This window comes from Gopherus flavomarginatus, chromosome 6 (genome assembly GCF_025201925.1).
Source record: "Gopherus flavomarginatus isolate rGopFla2 chromosome 6, rGopFla2.mat.asm, whole genome shotgun sequence".
NCBI classification, from domain to species: Eukaryota; Metazoa; Chordata; order Testudines; family Testudinidae; genus Gopherus; species Gopherus flavomarginatus.
Genome location: NC_066622.1, coordinates 8,926,109 through 8,944,363, shown reverse-complemented (window position 1 = coordinate 8,944,363; position 18,255 = coordinate 8,926,109). Strand labels below are relative to the sequence as shown.

Here is an 18,255-nt window from a genome sequence, read left to right as displayed (position 1 = left end):
AGAATCCCTTATCTGTAAATAGTGAGGGCTAGATCCTCAGCTGGTGTAAATTAGCATGGCACCACTGAAGACAGGATGCAGCCTTTAACACCCAATGCCCCATTATGTTGCGGGGGAGGAGGGAAGAATGTAAATAGAATTCAGCAACTTTCAGTATGAAGAATCATTATAGCTAGATTATAAATGACTGGAACAGAATGTAATTCTACACACTACTACTAATATAAAGGCTCCACTCACACAGCCTTAACCTTCATAGCTCTGAATACACAAAAGTAATGAACTCCCTCAGGATATTTTCCTCCATTAAAATGCTGTTTGGTGAAAACATCTATCTGAGCTTCATTATGACTCTATTACAGAGTCTTGCCACGGAGACCAAATTCAGACTGCTGGTCCTAACCAATGGCTTTTGCCACTGGAGGAGTAACCGGCCCAACTTTAGATGCTATGGGACAATGTGGGTCTAGTCATCCTCTCACTGCATCACACGTCACTCCACTCCACCAGGGGCACACACACAGCAGAAGAGGTGTGTGGAAGGAAGTTCACCACTTGCATGGCCTGCACATGGGCTGTCACAATTTGAATCTCTGCACAGTGACTGCATTCCCCCAGGGGATAGGGAAGTAGTCAGGACTCCTCTTCTGTGCAAAGTAGACAGAGCTGTCCAAGTAGTCTTGAGATACACACCCTCCCACAGCTTCTTTGGGAGCAGAGTGGTACTGCTCTGCCCTGCATATAGTTCAGTGGTTAAATGTCACCATTGGGTGCTGAATGTTAAACCATGTGATGCTTCCGTAGTTTGTCAAAAATGGTAATCCAGACGCTCATCAACTAAAAGTTGCATACTGCGATCAACAGTGCCCAGATGTCATGGTGATGGTCAGCAGACAGTATACAACCCTTAAGGGAAATCTGTCACATGCAAAACTCTCATTGCATCCAATGGATGTTACACACAGAGAAAACCTGTAGGACAAGGCCCACAGTATTTGACATCTTCATTCAAATATACCTTATCAAGAGACTGGGGAATAGCTCTGTATCATAAATAGGGGCCTGAGCTAACAGCACAATGCCAAACAATTTTGAATTTAGGATCAAATGGATAAAAAATAACACCCAATTTCCCTCTGTGACATCTACAGTTCGGTTATGGAATGAGCAGGGGAGAGCAACACGATGATGGGAGAAAAGGAGTGCGTCATCATCTTTTTTATTTTATTTTGCATCCCATGTACCAGAAGAGGCTATTGCATTAATAGCATTCAGTCAATTTTTTTCAATGCCCTGGGAAAGGGGAGGGCGTAGGGGAGAAAAGAGATGGTTTCTACAAATGTTTAACAATCAGCTCGTTCAGCAAGTGAAGGAGAGAGCGATAAAAGAGAGGCACTTTGACAGCATCCCCGGGCAAAAAGGTGGGGCCGCTAAGTCACAGTCGAACCGTAGCCACCTTTAGAGCTTTTGGCAGTGGGGATGGAACTAGGCTGGTAAATTCAAGTAGCCACCCTCGCTCTAAGCTCCTGGCCTTGCACTAAATGCAGCTTGGATGGACCAGAGAATCTGACCTAGAATTCTAAACCAGCTAGTCGGGAACTGAAAAGAGGAAAGCAGACGGCTGAAAGGAGAATGGCAAGAGATGAGATGGACTTGAATCAAACTCCAAGATTTTAACACCCTCAAGTTGTAATGTAGCCAGGACCTAAATTTCACAGCTGAACAACTTCATCTTTATTGCAGATTGAACCACCAAAAAGCTATTATACTTCAGGGCAGTTTGAATCTGGGTCTAAACTTTGTGCTTTGGGCCCTTCTGAAATGGAAATGAGGAGAAAGAAAGGGGCCTGGGCAGAAGACTGAGAGAGTGAAAGGGGACTCCCTAGGGCCTCATTTTTTCCAGCCCTCTCTCCTTTCGAGTTTCCATTCTCCCTAAGGCAGTGTCTACATTTTTCTGTGTCTCCCAGGTTTTGACTTGTCCCTCCTGTCAGTTCAGGAGAGAGAGAGAGATAGAAGAGCATCCCAATTAGGATAATGGCATGCTTCCTCATTGCTTGTATCTAGTCAGAGTTCAGCGCTGCTTTGAGGCCTTCCGTTCTTAGAAGTCAAGTTGAAAAAAAAATAAAAAAAAGACGATGCTCTGAGGCTCTTCAAGGCACACGTCCAGGCTGTGGTGCTTTTCAATTCCGCAAGCAGTTGCTACTTAGTTGCACATGTCTTCAAGAGCCGGGAGGCTGAGCTGAATACTGTATTAAATGAAAAAGAAGCTGCTTGATGAACTGAAAAGCACCATAGCTTGATCACTCAACTTAAACAGCTCTGAAGAGATTTTCCTCCACACTCTGAATGTGGAATTACAGTAAGCATGCATGCCTCCCATTGCAAGGCATCCTTTATTTGTACCCCTCTGCTGTGCTGCGAAGTCAAGTCATTATGGTAAAGCTTATATATACAGGGCCAAATTGCGACTCAGTGTATGTGGGTGAAACTCTATGGCCATGGGTGTGGTTGAAACCACTTACACCAGATCCATGTTAGATCCATTTATTATAAATGGCAACAAATGATCGATGCAGTGTCCAAAGTAAACAAATCGCCTGGCTTGAAAATGACATTGTGAATTAGAGAGGTACTCGATATTAGAGAGAGAGTGGGAGATATCAGAAAACTATGAGTTGAACAGCCCTGGAAGAATATACTTGCCAGTGGCAGAGTCAAGGGACAGGAGATGGAGGAGTTCCTCACGTTTCCATCGCAAGGCCATGCTGCCTTCGTGGTTGAGAATATGATGCAATTTTCCTCCTAATTGCTGTTAGGTGCTAACGTTTTAAGGAGTCTGAAGGTGAGTCATCCATGGACATCCTCAAGGCAGAAATAGGCTACAGTATGAGGCTGGGTGGTTTGACAAAGGGTTGCGTTCAATAAGAACACAGCACATTTTGTCTTCAAAAATGTTTTATGTTATCCCAGACTTTGATTTTTCAGTTGGGGTGCTTCAGATGGCAGATTCCGAGTGCAGGTTTATGCCATGTCTTGATGATACTTGCAGTGGATAAATATTTGCTGCAGAGATTAGACACAGAGTTCCTAATTCTCCTCCCATTTTTATGCTAATTTCAAAGGAGTTGCTCCTCATTTACATCCACATACATAAGTTCCTAATCAGGCCAAGAGACTTGGCACTGGATTTTTAAAGGTATTTAGGTACCTAAAGATATAGATAGGTGCCTAATGGGATTTTGAAAAGCATCTAGATATCTAACTCCCAAGAAATCAAAGGGACATAGGCACCTAAGTGCTTTTGAAAATCCCACTAGACATCTATCTGCTTCTTTAGATACCTAAATATCTTTAACAATCTGACCCTTGTGCTTTGCAGAGAAAAATTTAGCTACAAATCCAACATAAGTGAAACTAGGAAAACATCAGTATCACTTAGGGCTTGTCTACACTTGCCAGAGGATCAACACTGCAGCAATCGATGCATCGGCAGTCGATTTAGCGGGTCTAGTGAAGACCTACAAAATTGACCACTGATCGCTTTCCTGTTGACTCCTGTACTCCACTGGATCGAGATGAGTAAAGGGAGTTGACGGGATAGTGTCTCCAGTTGACATTGCGTAGTATGGACCCCCCGGTAAGTAGATCTAAGCTATGTCAACTTGAGTTAAGCTATTAATGAAACTCAAACTGTGTAGCTTAGATCGACTTTCATGCACATGGCAGACATGGTCTATGTACTTGGGTTCCCAACTAAGAGCAGCGCTGGCATGTTGTAAGGTGTTGATCATCTAAATTCTACCCTCTTCTCTCTGTTTCAAATCCAGAAAATCAAGTCAAATCTAATTGAGAAAAATCACATTTTCTTCTTCTTTATACTGGTGTAAATCAGGCATAACTCTATGGCAGTCAATGGTCTCAATTCTTGGGTCTAGGCAGGCTGCACTAGGTACACAAAGAAGGAGGTTTGGAGAAGCAGAAGTGGGAGCCACCACCCTTACAATATCCTTAACTAGGACTAACCAGTGGCCAGTTTGGGTCTTTGGTACAAGTTAGAGCAGTTTCAAATCAGCTGTGATTTGGGCCCAGTGGCAATGGCTACCAAGGGGCATTGCCTCAGCCAGGGATTGCTGGAATGAACTAATACCTCTGCCATGCCCCTCCACCCTTTGTTTCTGCTTGGGTGGTCATGCCATTATATACTTGATGGGGGAAGGACTGGGAGGTAATGGCATGGCACCTGCAGTGAGGCCCAGTAGAGTGCAAAAGTGAAAAAGGTAGAACACATACATCATTGCTGTTGGGTGGATGACTTACCCAATCAGATCTTTGCAGCAAGTTGCTTTCTTTTAGTCTGTGGGTCAGCGGTGGTGGTAAAAGACTAATAGAGATGGATAAAAATAATTAAGTGGCATGAAACAGGGCATGAGATAAAATGAGAACAAAAGGAAAGAGGAAATGAAGAGGCAAGAGGGAGGAGGAAATTGCTGATTCCCCATAGCAATATTCTAGGCTGTGGTAGTTTTGGTCCTGTCCTAGGTAGGCCTTAAAGCCCTTATCTTTAACTCACTTCTGAAAGCAGCAATAGTCATCTTAAAAACTGGCAGATCAAACAGTTTATGAGCTAAGGACAACAAAACATTGTACGGCGATAGCAAACAATAAGCGAAAAGGGGCCTATCATTGACTGAGTTGATCACAGGGATGTGAATTGTGGGAAACAGATCATAACCTAATGCTTAACTACATATATTGATTTTGGCTTTGTCAAATTCAGGAGCATGTGTTTTCGAAATAGCATATACATTCTAAAATTCTGACAAATAACATCTGCTGGAAGAGGAACTCATTGTAAATAGGCACAATGTTTGAGAAAGATCACTTTGTACATTTGCCATCTGCAGTCAAAGAAATAGATTTACTCCCAAAGTTGCAATAAGAAGTCCTAAAAAATGGACTTGGCGAATGGCCACAGGTGTGTGTTTGTTCAAAATAATGGAATTTTTCTGTAGTTATCAATTGTCACCAGTTGTTATGGCTTTTTGCTAAGCTCCTAATATCATTAGTTAGTGGTTCTGGACAATCTGTGATTTGGGAGCTCAATTTTTCTTTGCTCATCTTATGCTTACTTTCTACAAGAAAACCCTCTCCAAATGGTCAGCTCTCTCTATAACAAATTGACCCCCAGTAGAGCACTCTGCCACATTTCATTAATTAATGATTACTTTTCCCCGCATCTTACAGCTAATGGGCCTGATTCGGCTCTTCATTACATTAGTGAAAATCAGCACAGTCAATGGAAAATCAGTTGTCAATGGAAATACACCGATGTGAACAAATAGATGGCACTGGGATAGGACTTGAGAGTCTTGGGTTCCATTTCTGACTCTGCCATAGACTCTCTCTGTGGCCTTGGCTCTCTCTGTGCCTGGAGTTCACCATCGGTGAAACAGGATAATAATACTTCTGTACCTCACAGGGGTGGTGTTAATATAAATTAATTAATATCTGTGGGATGTTCCAATATCAAGGTGATAAGCGCCATAGGGGAGTGTCTATACATATATGAGAGTCAAATCAGGCCTACAATCTGGATTCTAAGTGACCACAGGTAGGTGGACTTCTGACCACAGAGCTAAAGACTAAATCAACTTTCCTGCGCAGCTGTAGTGTTTGGTCTATTTGAAAATTATTCCTGCACACAATTCTAATTTGATCTCTGATGCATCTGATAAAGATACGCAGAATACCAAATAAAGGAGCAAAACACATTTCTCTCAGGCCAGCTCCAACCCTGCTTGATGGAATGTGACTGAGGCACTGATAAAATAAAAACTTGTATTGTGACATCGTGTTCATTCTATCAGTTTAAGAAAACAATCTGTCAGCTTTATGTCATGATTAATATACTTTCCAGTGCAAACCATGGTTATATCCACCATAACGTATATATCAATTATAATTATATGTTGACAAAACAGTATACCAGAAAATTACTACTTTACTCTGAGAAAGTTATCATATGAAGTGTAACATATGTCCAGTTACGACAGTTAGAAACATTGTTAATAATTTTATAATAGGAAAAGATCTAAGCAATAAGCTTCTGAATATACCTGTAAAGTCCATTAATGGCCAATCAATATTTTCTGATTACACAAAGCAGCAATCACTGTAAATATTTTTACTCTGAACATTTTTACATAGGCATCACCCTATGTAAGACAGGATTTGCATCTCCTACTATCACATTTATAATTCGAGGTCATAATGTTGGCCCCTGATTTCCTCCCCCAACCTCCTGTATTCCAAGTGTATCGACATACAGTATATAGCATTCTGAACGCAATATTAAAATCATACCACACTGAGCTCTTTATTACCAGAGATTTTGGATAAAAAGTACATCATTTAAATTATCTGAATCAATAGGCAGATGGTTGCAACCATATTTTAAATGTTTTTCCAACTTGTACACGTTAGTTTTAAACAACAGCTTCATGTTTCACATATCTGAAGAAGAAACGCTGACCTAAGTCAAAATTTATCTCCAGTACATTTACAAATATTTCATTTCCCTCCCACTGGCATCACTGTGTTTGGATCTATGCCAGAAAGCAGGACCTTTAGCTTCCTCTTAGGATGATGTCAATACTCCTTTATGGATGTGCAAAGAACAGCATGATTCATGCCCTCTCATGAGGATCCAGAGAACCATACCCTCAAAAAAAAAAAAAAAAACAATATTCCATCAGCAGAGGAAGAAAGGAACTCCAAGACTTTCCTGATATACAAGGCTTTGTCCTGTATATCACTGAAATATGCAATCATTGTGCCACTAGACTGGTAGGAATTTTTTGTTTGGGAGGGTACATTGAAAAAATGAAGGTTGCCTGCATCCTAACTTGACTTTGCATTTTATTAGTCATTAATTTGGGTCTAACCCATTATGGTTGTTATGTTTATGGTCATGGTCTCATTTTTTCCCTAATCATTTGAACTGAAACAGAAATTTCTCAATACTGCATGTGAGTTTGCAGTAACTTCAAAGAATTGCAGATGTTTACTGAATTTGGTGGGGTGATATTTAATGCTGCCGACTGGCAAAGACAAAATCTTGAGCATGCCCAAGAAACTTTGTTTCTTATAAACAATATTTCCTTCTTTATAATTTTAGCAGGTTTTGTATTTTCATCCTTCAGTAAGCAAAATTTTGCTGCCAGAGGCAGAATAGCCACTGGGCCAACAAAGCCTGTGCCCAGGGCCCCCGGTCACTTGGGGGGCCCTGGAAAAATGGGTGCCCTTATGCCCTGACCCACTCCTGCCAGGGAGCAGGATCTGGGTGCGGGAGCTTGCCCCACTCTGCCCCCATGCTCCAACCCTGCTCCCTAGCAGGAGCGCCAGAGGAGGAGGGAGGGGAAGGGGAGGGCGACTGGAGGTGGAAGACGTGGGGAGGGGCCCCCACTTGCTCTGGCCCAGGGCCCCACAAAGCAGCAATCCACCTCTGACCCAAGCATTACAGTTACCTTTACATGATCAATCAGAGGTCAGGTTACGTGAGACAAAAGATGGCAAGTATTTCTCACTTGGACCTTGAGTTTGGGAGACAAGCTAAAGGGGTCAGATTCTAATCTGAGTTACATCTGCGAAAAAGATGTCTTGTGGTTAAGGCACTACTCTGAGACTAAGGAGATCTGAGTTCAATTCCTGTCTCTCCAACTGATGTGTGAACTTGGGCAGACACTTAATCGCTCTGTGCCTCCATTTGTCACGTGCAAAATAGGGCTTTCTCTGTCTCCCACACTTGGTCTGCCTCTTCTACTTGGTCTGGAAGCTCTGTGAGAGCAGGGACTGTATCTTATCATGTGGGTGTACTCACAGTGCCTAGCATAAAGATCTCAGCTGGGGGCTTTAAGGTGCTACTATAATACAAATAAATAGTAATGATGATTTACTTCAGTGGTGTTGCTCTTCACTTACACTATTGTAACTGAGACCAGAATTGGGCCCACTCATTCAGCTCATGGCAGCACTCTTACCAGTTGATTTCCTGAGGTCTATACCCAGGGACCACTACCCAGCCTGAAGGTGCAAATGTGAGGTGGGTCTCTCTGCAAAGAGAATGGGAGAAGGGGGGAAGAAATTCCAAACCATGGCCTGGAGCATCCACAGAGCCACTCCACTAGGCTACTTTATTTATTGACTGATCTAGACCTCTGCAGCCCCGACAGGCAGAGGACCAGGAGATTACTGGACCTGCCCAGGCTCCCTGACCACTGGGCACTGCCACATGAGAACTCCCAGCACAGCTGGTCTATGTGCTGTGCAGTGGGAGCACATCTGGTGCAAGACACTCATGCCACTGTCTAAACTCTCCCACACATAGCTAAGTCACATCTGTTCCGCTCCTCGGGGGAATCTCCAGGGACATGGAAGTGGGGAGTGGATGTCCTCCTAAGGGCCAAATCCAGATGTCTTTGCTTGGGGTTTACCCGTGGGCTCATCTACATGGGGACACTCAGGAAAGTTAGTCTGAATTAATGGAGTGTGTGAATTAAAAGTGGATGAATTAAACTGCATTAACCCCCTTTATGGATACTCTCATTCAGAATTAAAGTGGCATTAATACAGTTTACTTTAATTCATGCATCTGAGGAAGTGGGTATTCACCCACGAAAGCTCATGCTCCAAAACGTCTGTTAGTCTATAAGGTGCCACAGGATTCTTTGCTGCTTTTACAGATCCAGACTAACACGGCTACCCCTCTGATACTTTAATTCAGTTTCAAAGTGAATTAAATTAGATCAGAATAAGGCCACTTTAATTCTGAATGAGAGTGTCCACACAGGGGTTTAATTCAATTTAATCAATCTACTTTTAATTCACCCTGTTAGTTAATTTGTCCCTTGTGTAGACAAGACCTCAGTTCTTATGATGACAAGTTCTCTTTGATTTCAATGAGAGTTTGATTGAGCTATTGACAAGAGTGATGGAGAAAGGTATTTGTTGGACAAAAAGTAAAATGGGTGGGGAGTGAGAGTGGGAGTGGGGAGTGGAGGAAGACTGTTGAGAGAAACCAGCATTAAGTTTTATGGCCTGATTCTGATCTCAAAATATACCTGAGAAAATATATGTTCAGACATGTTTTGATCTTACAGAAACTGACCAAATATCTATTCAAAAGGGGAGAGTGGTAAACTACTTCTTACGAAGCAATAGATCCATTTTTATTTTGAGGATCAACACTCCAGTTACCAGCGTATAAAGTCCATGTGGAATTTGGTGTGACACTTGACACTGCTGCTTTAACATACACTGTAATTACAAGCAGCAAAGAATCCTGTGACACCTTATAGACTAACAGAGGTTTTGGAGCATGAGCTTTCGTAGGTGAATACCTACTTTGTCAGATGCAATACCTGCATCTGATGAAGTAGGTATTCACCTACGAAAGCTCATGCTCCAAAACCTCTGTTAGTCTATAAGGTGCCACAGGATTCTTTGCTGCTTTTACAGATCCAGACTAATACGGCTACCCCTCTGATACTGTAATTACAGTGACAAATTTCCACCTCCTGAAATATCAGGTGCTGAAGTGGTTGCCCTAGAGGAAGAAGAAAGCTGGTGGGATAATTTTGACTGACTTTGGGTCAGCGAGCTCAGCTGTTACTCTGCACTGGATTAAAACTGATTAGTCTGGGTGAAGGCGGTCTTGGGAGAGACAGGTAACTAGGGTGAAAGGAAATTGAAAATATTAAAGAAGAGAAAGTGAGACTGGATAAAATACCTTCTGCACTTCCATACACCTCCTGAATATACAAATACCCAAGGCTAGACTGTGTAGCCTTCATGCACGCTGGCAAGCACTTTTTCGCATGAGTACTCCCACTAAAGGGACTACTCGTGAGTAAATAGTTACAAACATAAATTAGGTTTGCACATTCCGGCCCTGAGGTTCTACCTCTGCCATAATCATTCCAAGAGCTTTCCTACACAGATAGCTGCGCTGCTTTAAATAAAGGCGTTAATTTGAACTGGTTTCGTTAAACTGGTACAAACCCCTGCATGATAACTCCCATTTCGTTTTAAGAGTGTCCTATATCAGCTGAGTTTAACTCAGTTATATTTAAGCTAGATCAAAATGAGCCACTCAAACTGAAATAAGAGGGTCCACGTGGGAGGGTTTCATCGGTTTAAGTAAACCAGTTTAATTAAACAGTGCATGTTTGTCTATAGAAAGGACTAAGGAGCAACCCAGACATGCTAGCAAGAATCAAACCTTGTGCAAATCCCAACTCAGCTTAATCAAACATTAAGAAACAAAATCCATTTTTGTATTCTCGAGTAAACAGTGCAAAACTTTGGAGTTAGCAATCACATTTTTACTGGAGTCTATGCCACCTATATAAAGTCTGAAGACGTTGTTTGTATGTACACCTTTAATAAGAAGGCAGCCCACAGTCTACCAAACTCTGCCAAATAAACTCTTAATACATACTGTATTTTATTTGAGAGTTGTCCTTCTCTTTCTCATTGAATATCTAATAACTCTAAAAATATTTTCCTGGAAGAGGATAGACTCATCATTGTTAAGTATAAAGTATAGTTATGTAAGTAAAGCCAGCATGCTAGTATTGCACAAGGGGGAAAAAGCCTCCAGAACACAAGAAAATGGAATAATGTATTCTCTCCAGTATTCTGTTGAAAGAAAAAGGAAGCTCTTGACACAGCATCTTCATGATTCTTCTAGCTCCAGGTGTCCTGGTGCTGCAGCATGTTTGCTCTCCCTTTTGACTGCTCTGAAACTGGTAGGTGTCTTTCAGATCATTAAAAAAAAGGATTACAGCAGCTGCAGCAAAGTGTGGTACTATTTAATTTCTTGAAGAATGAGGCTTTATTTCAAAATATCATATATATTTATATATATACTTTTAAATAGTATAAAGTAAATTGTAGATCCAAACTTATAAGACTGTTGTTCATTCTTCATAATCACTAAAACTTTACCAAAGAACCATTTTTCTTCATCTTTCTTTTCTGTTGTCAAAAATCTGGGGTGTTATTTCCATAGAATATTTTTATTTCACACAGTAAAGCCACTGTTAGTATCTGGTCAACAGTCAAAGTGCAAATAAGAAATCCATTTGGCTTGTCAATGTTTGAAGATGGTTTAAATTTTTAATATGTTGTCCTCTGTAAATCAGTGGTTCCCTCATCTAGGAGATGCTATTAGGTTCTTGGGTGAATCTGCAATGAAGTGCAAAATAATCAATTATAGACAGTACGTTACAAAAATGAACACAAAAGCTGGATTGATCGTCTGCTGGTGGTAGCACACGACTCTGCCAAATGGGTGTCTGAGTTCACATCTTGAGAGCAGCATTTTGCTTTGTGCTTCAGCTTGGTCTGACAGTGTTCAGGAGGCATTATGGTCAGCTCCTGTAGGGATGTATGGGCAAGAGCATCTTCCAGCTCTCTTGAATGACTAGCCTGTGGAACACCAGTGATTTGCATAGAGAGACAGCTGAGGGGTTGGTTACATTAGATTATAGACACTTGATCTACCTGAACATGCTAAAAACCCTGCAAGAAAACTGGCCATTGTTCAGGTTTCTATGACTCTGAAATAAGAGTGACCCATCAGACGCTGAAATTATTAGCTTTCTTGAGAAGACATGGGTTTTTTGGGTTACATCAGTACACATAAATGACTAGTATAAGTCCTTCTCTAGTCAATTTAAGTCAGTAGCAATACTCACATTGACTTCAGAGGCTCAGTCCTTAAATTAGAACAATTATTAGCAGAGCAGTAGACTGTAGGATGGGATGCAGCAGAAATTGTCTTAGCAACAGATATTTACTGTTGTGTTCTTTTCACTACTTTGAGGTGACCTCTTAATTAGAATGACTGTCACACAAAAAGAAAGGGCTTTAGTCAGTGCTCTAAATAGAAATTTAATCTGAAATATAGTCCAGCATATTAACCTGTTCAGCCTGTTAAAAAAATCCTAAAACCTTCCAGAATATTTTTTTTCCAGGTCCTATTCTCTGCTGTCCTGATTTGCCATTAACAAATGATCTTCTATGCTGGGTTTTCTCTCATACAGACAGAACAAATCCCACTCTCTTTGGTGTACTACTGCAGCTATCAGCTCAAGCACGGAGGGAGCTGAATATGCTCTGGGATTCAGGTTTCAAGGGACCATAACATCAGCTGTTGTTGTAATACTGGGCAAGTAGCAAACGTCTAGGAAATGTGAGTCGTTTTTTCACCTATACGACTCAGGAGATAATATAAAAATGACCTGATAGCATAATATACTGTAAACTGAATGTTATTGATGAGAAACAGCTTGGCCTACTTATTAGAGCAGGGGATATGAAATCAAGAGACCTGGATCCTACTCAACCACTGAATTGCTGTGTGATTTTGGGCAAATCCTTTAAGTTCTGTGCACTGTAGTTTTCCCCATCTGTAAAACGAGGATAAGAAATATACCTATTTTTGTAAAGTGCTTTGAGGGCACTATTATTATTAGTGTAGATTATAGTAAAAATAGGACAATTTGCCGAATCACCAGGATACTGGGTGAAATTCACACATGGCACAGAGGGCCAGCACAAAGCCCTCTGAATCACCTAAGCTCTGAACAGGAATGATACAATGGAGAGTGAATTGACTGCACTGGGATGCCGGCCGAAAATTTACATGCTGTGCAAGGATCTCTGGCCCTGTACAGGTCTGTATAGAAAGCTACAGCTGAGTCCAGGGAAACGACCACGATCAGAGGGTCAGCAGCTACTACTCCAGTCCCCAACATAGTAGCCCTGCTCATTGTCACCAACTTGGGAGGGTAGAGTTCCACCTCCCAACCCATCCAGCCTCTGCCTACAGAGAGCCCAATCCAGTAGAGCTCTACTGGTTGGAACGGGTTGTGCACTCTGTGAATTGCAGTGTGACCTCACAGCCAGGGGTCTGATACTTTTGTGAAGAAAGAGAAAAATCAAAGCTTTTCAAATCATCTCCAAAACTCATGCTGCTGTTAAAACAAGTGAAAAGTGATAAAAAGTTTGATCTGAGACCCAAATAAATTTTAAAAAAACCCCAGTTTCTGGCCAATGTTTCAGACAGCTGATCTATCAATAGAAAATAAATCAATTTGCAGAAGCTGTGGACAGCTCTTTCAGTCTTGGCCTTGAACATCTTAAATACTCAACCATATTAAAAGTTAAAGGGCTAGAGAAAAAGGAATAATGGGGCAGATCATGGTCCATCAAGTGCAATATCCTTTCTCTGACAGGAACCAGTTGCAGCCAACTTCAGGGAAGGTGCAAGCATTCCTGTAACTAGAGTGGAATGCATATTTTTCAGTTTGGTGGCAGAACAAAAAAAAAAATCAGAAAAGAATTGTTTCAAGTCAAACTGAAGCTGAATATTTTAGTTCTTTCCTGCTCAATGGAAACTGAAAAAAAATCCATTTTTTCTTTTCATTTTGTTTCTGGGTGTTTTTTTTTACCCCCTCCCCCTTTAAATGTATTTTTGTAATAAATCTAGATCGATTTTGAAAGGAAAGGTAATTTCAAAATGAAAACTTGAAACGTTTCATTTTGAAAATGTCAAAGCAAACCATTTTGACTGTCGCTAATTCTTTATTTCATTTTAATTCACTGAATTTGACCTGAATTCGTGAACGCTTTCATTTGACTGAAAAATGCATTTTTCAGCAAATAAACTGTTCACTGAAAAAAATTCATTCAGCTCTGCTTGGAATGGACAATTGTGGAATAACCTACCATGGGGGAGTTTCTTCCTATCTATCAGTTAGGTTTAAGTTCAGGTTTATGCCCTGAAGCATGTGGATTTTTATCCCATGTATAATTGTAGAAATGTTCATAGTCAGGATACCAGCCCGAGTCCCCCAGAGTTCTTGTGTGTATGGAGAACACCCACAGCAAAGCAGTTTAAGGCTCAGAATGACTTGTGCTAAACTCTTTTCTAATCATCATGGATATATCCAGATATTGGCTGACTGGTGTTGCTTCTTCCTATTTCAGGAGTTGATTGCTTTTATTTATTTATTTTTTTTGCCATTTAAGGATCAAGTAGGTGACTTCAAGCAAAGTTTAACTAATCCAAAAGTATATGCAAGATTTCTGCCTTCAGTATTTAAGAGATAGTTATTAAGCGTTTTGCCACTTTGCCGTCATCAATTCTGTTCTGTAACAATGTTTCAAGGTAACAAAACAAAATGCTGCTAGAAGCTTACCCTACACAAGCTAATTAAAATAACTCCTGTGGGTAAATGACAGAAATATTTTTTTCATTTCTGAATACCTGTAGGTTTTAAATTTAAATAAAATACAATAATCCATACTGATTAGATTGGATCACACATCTGAATATTAATGAGTTTCACTGCTAAGTTTCTAACTATTATTACTAGATGTTGACTATTACCTACAGCTTGGTTCACAGGATGCTGTTGGATGGTGGAGCTTAAGAAATTACAAATTCATACAAAAACTAATAAGATTCCTAAATTATATATTTGCAAGGCAGAATGCAAGACTACCGTAGGGTGTTACATTAAAAATCTAGCACAAAAACAATAATAATAATAATAATGTAAATAACAAAAGTTTTAAATTTCTCCTCACGTTACTTGTTAAATATTTGCCCTTTCTGAAATTTGTGATTCATTAGGGAAAGAGTTACTAGGACATGTAATTGTTTTTATGCTATATGGCCTAATCTCTAAGTGCTATTTCAATTTAGAACAGACAAGCAATAAACATTCGGTGCTACCTGGCTCTGCCACCCCACAAAGAGATCCAGCAAGAAACTGAGACTCAGTGAATCATAGTTCCTTCCCCATTTTTCTCTTTTTTCTGGCAGAGGGCGAATGATTGACTAAGTCCCTTTTTATGGTGCAGGAACATTTGGATGAGGTAAAAAACATTTCTGCAAATGTTTCCTTTTTCAATGAATAAACTTGTAGGACAACATTTTTTTGCCCTGGTGGATGGTCTCTTCATTCACATGCCTTCCAAGAGCTCCTGCACAACAAGGTTATCTCCCCAGGGAGCTGCTGGGCTGAGTTCTGTGAGGCCCATGTAGCATAGTTAATGTGAGGAGGGGGAATGTGACATTCAGTGTAGATGTTCTCCTGCTTCCTCATCCAACCAGGGCTCATTTCGACAACAGGGTGACTGGGAGATGATTGAATGGAGGAGGGAAAGCCAGTGTTGCCCAGCTGCACAGCACCACCATGTCTTTTCCCATGTGTTTGTGCCTTTCTGCACGGCGCACTGGGGGCAGAATGAGCTTTCATTTTAACTGTCTACTATAGATGAAATAAAAGCTACGGACTCAGAAATTAGCTATTACTAAGAAGTAGTAGACAGCAAAATCTCATACCTATAAACCCCTGGCTTTCATAATTGTGTCTTTAACCACCAAAAGTGAGCCTACTGATAGGCTATTGTATTCCTTAGAGGCAATGACGTTCAGAAAGGTACACAGTGCTGAGATGCCAGTTAGAAAACCTGGCTCAGCTGAGATCTCTGAATCTGTAAACCTTAGACAGATGTAAGGAGAGGCTAAGGGCACTGGCTACTGACAAGGCAGCCAGCCAGCCTTCTATAAAAAAGCAAGATGCAGTCTTGGTGTATGGGTGAACAAGGGCAAGTGACTCCTTTTCAGTAGATACAAATGGAAATGTGACTTACTCTGGTGGTCTTGATTTTATTGCCAGTTGCACACATCCATCCAGAATTATCTGGTAAAGTCTTGCATTCTTCTCCCTCTAGGCAGGGCTCCATTTCACACCACCATTTCCCAATCACTATAGAAGCTAAAAAGAAAAAGATAATGTTTACATTACATTACATCCTGATAAATCGTAATGAAAAGTTAGATTGAATGAAGCAACAACTCAAACCTCCATTTCCCATTAACAGCCCTGAAAATTAAATGTAGGTGCAAGGATCTCATCAGGTAGTTACTTATATTGCATGTCATTCTAACATGAGACACTTTTTGTGATAAGGTATTTTTTGGCATAGCCTCATTATATATGTGTCCTGTTCTATTATCACTTTCCAGAACTGTGACCAATAGGGTGACATGAAAAGAATTTACCCTTCATAGAAGAAATCTAGCACTCCTCTTATTATTTTAGAAATGCAGCTCTTCTAGGCCAGTACGTGTTCCACGTGTTTTCAATGTATTTAGTAAAGCTGGGCAGGAACTGGATTTTCCGTTCTGCAACGGAACTAAACGAATCATTTCTAAATTCCCTCCTAAATTCAAAACTAACAAAATCAAAAGGGGACATTTTGAAAATGTCAAAAAGGAACATTTCAACATTAACAAAATGCAAAATGTTTCATTCCTTTTCTACTTACCCCGTCCAACAAAAATTTAATCAAAATTCACACATTTTTCAAAAGTTTTTGACATAAACAGAATTTTCCATTGAAAAACTGCGTCAATGAACATTTTCTGACAGGATCTAGTGTTTAGCAGTTATCAGCATTTCTATAAAAATGTAGTTCATTAAGCAGAAAATGCAACTGCAGTGGACAAACGTACAGTAACTCTTACGCCATTTCAATAAATATAATCTAGTTGGTATATTTACCTATAACCCTCATATCCTGCTAACTTATGCTACCATCAATATTTCCCAGTATTGACCAGACTGTACTGCAAAGATATAGAGAACTGGAACTATCAGAATTGTCTCTGTGCTGTAGCTGTATTAATTTACTTTTGGTTTGCACTGGAACTACCAACTGCTAATGACACAGATCCATGTATCCCATCTTCCTGTCGTATGTCCCAAGCGACACACAGACTCAGATACAGACCGTTGTTCAGCTCCCTCATCTTGACAGCAAGAAACACTAGCCTCTTGTGTCTTATCCATTCCCCCACAGTCCAGAAATAACACTGTATAAACGCAACCATTTCATTGGCTCCTCTACCCACCAAACGTATAGTGAATGAAAGGCCCCATGGCTCTGTAACACTCTGAAATGATTCAGAACATCACAACAGAAGGCAAGTGGATAGTGGGTAGCATTATGGGGTCAGAGTATGTTTGTGGAAACAGAACTGTGAATTTCTTGACATTCAAATATTTATTTTAGTAACCTGAACCTTAACTTTGAATAACCAAACACTGATCATTTTAATAACTACACTGTTCTAATCATATAGTTTGACTGTAACTAATGTGTGTGTTTACGACCTTGTGTGTATCTTAATGAAGTTTTTTTTTGCCTGGGAATCGGTCTCTGTCTATAACCTTAATTGTACCTTAATGACATTTTTGTCTGGGGATTTTGACAAAGTTTAGCTGACTTTGCAATTTCCAGCTAGTCGTTGCATGAGATGGAATGGTATTTGGTCCTGCTGTGAAGGCAGGGGATGAGACCCAATGACATTTCAAGGTCTCTTCTAGTTCTATGAGATAGGTCTACTCCATATATAATAATGGAGTACTATAAGGCTACATCTCTATATCTTTAAGCGGGCAAACCACTTAAAAAAAAATCACAGACCAAAACCTCAGTCAAAGAGAACCAAACTTAAACCCTTATCAGACACAGAGGTGCTTAGATAACAACTCCTTCCCCTCTAGCTGGGCCCTACCACATCCCCTTCGTTGATGTACCTCTGGAGATCACTGAGCTGGAGAGCTTGGGGCCAAGCCAATCCCGTCTACAGAATGGGGGGCAGGATCAGGCATTTTACAAGAGAGCAGAAGGGAGCTGCAGTAAGGTCAAAGGGGGCTGTAGGGAGACTGCAGAGAGTGTGAGAGAGAGGATCCTACAGGGAAGAGCCTAACCTAAGACAACAGGAATTGCTCCAACTAGAAAGGACTGGGCATAGCCTGCTAAGGCAGGAAGAACTGACCAGACCTGGGGCATTTGGGCTGTACCCAGCTTTAGGGAAGACGTTTGCACTTTCAGTTAATAAATCAGACCTTAAGGAGGGCTGTTGTGATTGGACTTTAAGAACCCTCTGTGGAGTTTATCTGGGGGATTCAAGAGGGGAAACTGAGGTGGCAGTGCTGCCCTAAGGCCACCGGGGGTGCTGTGAGGCAGCCACTCATCTGCCATCACAATACATTTTGCCTTGCATATTGGACTAGCTGGGGTCGTCTTAATGTATAGAAGATTCCAAGGCTGGAAGAGATGAGTGGCTGTAGGGAGAAGGTTAATGCCAGATTTGACTAGAACATTAGG

The 18,255-nt window shown here is 40.8% G+C and overlaps 1 protein-coding gene across 1 annotated transcript in view; it reads right to left on the bottom strand.

The window, feature by feature from the left end:
• Positions 1–9,448: 9,448 nt before the first annotated feature.
• Positions 9,449–18,255, bottom strand: part of TAFA1 (TAFA chemokine like family member 1) — a 362,988-nt gene continuing 354,181 nt past the window's right edge. Inside the window, exons 4-5 of the mRNA XM_050957609.1 lie at positions 15,730–15,854; positions 9,449–11,247 (exon numbers count right to left, since the gene is read on the bottom strand). Of these exons, the coding sequence (XP_050813566.1) occupies positions 11,230–11,247; positions 15,730–15,854 (143 nt within the window). The 3' untranslated portion in view covers positions 9,449–11,229. The remainder of the gene's footprint in view (positions 11,248–15,729; positions 15,855–18,255) is intronic.